This window comes from Arachis duranensis, chromosome 5 (genome assembly GCF_000817695.3).
Source record: "Arachis duranensis cultivar V14167 chromosome 5, aradu.V14167.gnm2.J7QH, whole genome shotgun sequence".
Classification (NCBI taxonomy): domain Eukaryota; kingdom Viridiplantae; phylum Streptophyta; class Magnoliopsida; order Fabales; family Fabaceae; genus Arachis; species Arachis duranensis.
Genome location: NC_029776.3, coordinates 99,429,249 through 99,434,314, shown reverse-complemented (window position 1 = coordinate 99,434,314; position 5,066 = coordinate 99,429,249). Strand labels below are relative to the sequence as shown.

The 5,066-nt window shown below is 33.0% G+C and overlaps 1 protein-coding gene across 1 annotated transcript in view; it reads left to right on the top strand.

The window, feature by feature from the left end:
* The window catches only part of LOC107491386 (protein EXECUTER 2, chloroplastic), a gene marked incomplete in the record, with an annotated part of 6,383 nt that extends 3,813 nt beyond the window's left edge, over positions 1-2,570 (top strand). The window contains 6 exon segments of the mRNA XM_016112239.2: positions 1-170; positions 911-1,037; positions 1,132-1,301; positions 1,404-1,478; positions 1,886-1,978; positions 2,121-2,570. Of these exon segments, the coding sequence (XP_015967725.1) occupies positions 1-170; positions 911-1,037; positions 1,132-1,301; positions 1,404-1,478; positions 1,886-1,978; positions 2,121-2,222 (737 nt within the window).
* Between the last annotated feature and the right edge of the window lie 2,496 nt (positions 2,571-5,066).

Genomic DNA, 5,066 nt, shown 5'->3' with positions numbered 1-5,066 from the left:
TGGAACGAGATTCTTTTGCCTTGCACATTCCTAGGAGAAATCTAGATCTTGATACAAGAGAAAGTAAAGTGTCAAATATCAAAGTTGCAGCTCTTGCAGCACAAGGATTCACAGAGCTTATGCCTCCTGAGGTTGCTAAGGCATTTTGGACTGACAAAGTTGCTTCTAAGGTGAGATTTAGATAAGAGGCTCTCGATCATTGTTTAAAAAAGATTAATCAAACATATTCTGCTAAGGCATACTTGGTAGAATTAAGGAATGCTTTCTTGGGTCAAGCAAAATTGTCATTTTGAGGGGGGAGGGGGAAAAAGGATCATGTCCGTATTATTTGTGTTTTTTTGGACTCTTTCCACTATTAACACAGAATGGAGAGAGTAGCTGTTATGATTACGATGATAAGTCTGCATCTTTTTGCATATAATGAATCATCCGGATGATAAACTTTTATTCTGTATCAGTTTTCCTTATCAACCACAACATCTAGTTAGACCAGTCTTCATTTTATTTTCCTGTTCGCATATCCCTGGAAAGTCAGTTGCAAAGGGTCTTTGTACATAAGATATTTATGTTAATTTTATAAACAACGAGATATTAGTGTAATTTACTCGTTGGTTTATTGATTTTTAGTACACTGTCAGAAGATGGATTTGATACTGCATAAATAATATTTCGTTTTCTTTAGGTGGATATAACTTTCCAAAAAAAATGTGACATTGTGTCAATTTTACTTTTATTAACTTATCTTCAGAATTGGCTTATTTTACTATTCTAGCTATTATTGTCAAATGCTTGTGACTGTAGTAAGCTTATTCAAAAAATTCCTTGGAAAAGATGATTGTGGATTCTGCCCCTCCCTTCCGAAGTTCTTAAACTGTATCTGATTATTATGATTTTCATGTCAATTACTTAGGTTACCAAAAACATGCGTGAAATTGTCAAACTTGCTATTAGTCAAGCACAGAAAAGAAGTAGGTTATCTGAAGATACATATTTTAGTCGGATTTCCACTCCAAGAGGGGGTTTTGATCCTTTTGATGGTCAGTTTGCTTCTCCGTTTGACTAACTTGCACTGCTGTAATTTGTAACCTCGGAAAAATTCATTATAAATAAATTGTTCTGGCTGACATGTAGGACTCTATGTTGGTGCATTTGGCCCTTATGGCACGGAAGTAGTACAGTTGAGGAGAAAATTTGGACATTGGAATGATGCCGACAATGCAAACAACCCTTCAGATGTGGAGTTCTTTGAATATGTTGAGGCAGTGAAGTTGACAGGGGATCTTAATGTTCCTGCTGGCCAGGTTTTGTGCATTTCGAATCCGATAATAATCCTTGTTGTATCATATAGTTCTATCAACTATGTGCTCATTATAGGAAAGTTAAATTTTGTTTTGGGTATGCAGGTGACATTCCGTGCTAAAATCGGCAGAGTCAACCGTAACAGCAACCGTGGAATGTATCCTGATGAATTAGGAGTGGTAATTGCACTTTACAATTTAATACCACCATATCTGCGTATATGGTTGTAAATTCTTATCGTGGTATGCTTAGTTGCGAACTCCAAACCTTAATACTGAGCCATATCCAAACATTCTTTTATTTATAACCTCGTACTTTGCTGTTGCATCAACAACATGCTCAATTTAATTCTGATTTTTGCGAATTGGCAGTACTTTTCACGTGTTATATTGCTTTAGTCTGCTCTTAGTGATTGCATGTCTGTATGTATTTATTGCTTTCAAGAAGCTTTCTCCTTCCCCTTACATACTTTTATGTTGGTTTGCATTCCTTTTCTTCTTCACCGTAGTTTCTATCTTTGAGTTGGGTCATTTCGGATTGTCCTAGAGATATACAACTAAGCTTGAATACACTCGTTTATGAAAAGGTTGCAAGTTATAAGGGCCAAGGGCGAATAGCAGACTTTGGATTTCAAAATCCAAAATGGGTTGAGGGAGAATTACTCCAACTTAATGGCAAGGTAACTTGATAGTGCATGTGTCCCAGTTTTTATTTACTTATTTATTTTTAAATGTTCAAACTTGACCGATATTTCTACTAGCATACTTGTTTTGTTACTGTTTCTTTTGACATTCTTTGGTTTCTGCTGCTGTCATATTTAGGGCATAGGACCATACATGAAAGGTGCAGATCTTGGTTTCCTTTATGTTGTGCCAGAGCAAAGTTTTCTGGTGCTATTCAACCGGCTGAAACTACCAGATTGAGCCATGATTCCCTCATCCTGTCTGATTTCTTCTCTTTTCTATGTGAGCAGGACATTGAGAATTCGACTACTATGTATTTTCCTTAGGTTTATAGCTTTATCCCTCATACACAGGCGCTTGTAATTTTTATAAGGTCTTACTCCTTTCATGAGTTAGCCATTTCTTCTTGTTCCTTTAGTCATTACTATGAGATTGTGTATATAAATTTTGCTGAATGACACAATAGTGTACGATAGGAACTCTGGAAGTACCTTATTTGACCTTTTATGTGCATGTGGATTGTGCCTCTGTATACCATTCTCAGTCTCCACAAAAGACATGAAATAATAAAAACTCGATTGTTGTGAAGGCCCAATAAGTAATAATATAAAATAAGAATAAATAAAGAGTAAATTAGTATGTACAAAAAAAAAGAGTAAATTACTGACCCGGCACAAAATGAGGCATGAGCCATGACTGGTGTCTAAAGGACACGTCTTATAGTATGCCTAATAACCAAATATACAGAAAAACAGCAAAAAAATTTTCTACTTTTAGGATTTTTCGAAATAGATATATTATCATCATGTGCCAATGATATACAGACCTCTTGGCAATGTCAAAATCTTCAATATATACCATAAACGCATTCTGTTTGTGACATATAGAGTTCAGGCACAATTTAGAATTTAGCACAAGGTGTTCTGTTATAAACAAAGTGTTTGGATAAAAAGATGGTTCACCAAAAGAGCTAATAACTATTGAGGCTTGTGGAATGAAAATTGAATTGATATCTGTTTTTGAAAAATATGAAAATACGATAGGTGAGTTTGCAACTTATGGAAGGGTTGGGTTTTACAACGAGTGGAGTTATTTATTTGGTTTGTTTTGATAAAAAGAGTAAATATTAAAAAACAATTATACAGGGTGGGGATTATTTCTGGACTTTCTAAATGTTCCACCTTACTGTGTTGAGCTTCTTATTTCAAAAAAATATGATGGGGATTATTAGTCAAGGTGATAACTTATGTGTTTTCTGTAATAAAGATGTTAAATTTATTTACCATTTGTTTTTTGGTTGTGAGTTTACTTTGCAGGTATGGTGTGCGTGACTGATTTTGGGAGGCTGTGGTCTATTCCGGACTCGCTGAAAAAACACTTTAAGAGTTGGACATGTGTTGTTAACAGAAAAGAGAAGTGTAACAAGTGACTCATATGCTTCTTTGCAGTTATTTATAACGTCTGGTTAAAAAGGAACGGACGGATCTTTCATAACAAGGAAGCAGGTGTAGCAGAAGTTTTTCACATATCATTGACCAGTTATAGACAGTAAAATTGTTTGGATCCCTTTTATTATTAATGGCAATGCTGGAGATAACATTAGAGATAGCTTTTAATTTTTACTTTCGTTGTTAGTTTTTGTGATTTTGTTTTACTGTCATTCTATTTTTTTTGTATTGAGCTAGCTTGTTCAACAAAAAATAATACTATATCTATAATTAATAAGACAATATAAACACTATTGTGAAAATTATATTCCTCCTAAGGATAATCATATAAGTGGACAAATAAATAAATGAATGAATTGAAATGAGAGTTTTCAATTCAAAAATCAAATTCAAATAATATACATTTGGGCAATTCCATTTCTCATAGTAGTCCTTTTCTTTGTGCATCTTTATGATATAACAGATTCAATATATGACCTAATCATTAAGTTAACAATGTTTCTAATAGTTAAGATTTGAGTCAAATGCATGTAGGTCAATTTCAGTGGATCACTGTCGATTGGATGTCCACCATCCTCTTCGCACAAGTTAATTTAGCATGGGATCTAGTTTAGCTCCTCCGCATCACTAATAAATTAATTTTGAGTTAAAATAGTACCTTATTCAATAAATTGTAGTTTCATGAAAAGGTACCTCAAGATAAGTTGGGGAGAAAGATGCTTTTGTTGCCCATTGCATGAAGATTTCTATATAAACTTAAGAGCGTTTTTGGTGGAGTAAAGAACAAAAGGTATCCTGTGAGAAGGCTAGAACTACATTATTTGGCACGTTGTGTCTTATAATTGATTTTATATGTGTAAATGGCACTAAAGTTTGTAGGAGGTAGCTTTTCCGGTAGATAGTGGGTTATATTTTAAAGGAAGTTGCTAAAGATAGTCCCACTAGTGAAAGAAATCTGATTACTTTACTACTACATTATAATTAGGAGTAGCAACGTATATACTTTATTCGTGGATATCCAATTCGATCTAATCCGGTCAAATAGGATTGCCAACCTGATTCACAATAGATAAGGTTTTTGTGCGGGTTGGGTAGGGTGCAAATTGAACTTTAATCCTACCTAATCAACCCGCACCTTATATATGTAAATGTTATATACTTGTATAAAAATATGTTTTAAGTGGATATTAAATTAAAAACTTTTCATTAAATACAAAAAGATTTGTTACTATTAAGAGAAGATCATTAATTAATAATTTAATATGTCTTTTTTTATATAAAAATCAGTTCTATTTTAAATTATCATTAAGTTATATAATAATATAATATTGTATCTTTTTGATAATTCACGGGTAAAATTAAATTTCTGTAGATTAAAAATTAGTAGAGTTAAAATTGAAATATTTTCAATCCATAAATAAAATAAAATTGAATTTATATAAAAATGTTAACCCAAGTGTAAGATTAGAGTTAGATTCAAAGTCTATCTGTTGTCACCTCTAAATTGTAAGGCTTGTTGGTCCGGATGGATTTCCTTTATTATCTTCCATTATTCTATCTTTAGATGTTAATGACAACAAATATCATTATATTAATCTAGCAACTTATTATGGGAGCATTATAGAAAGATCTGGGC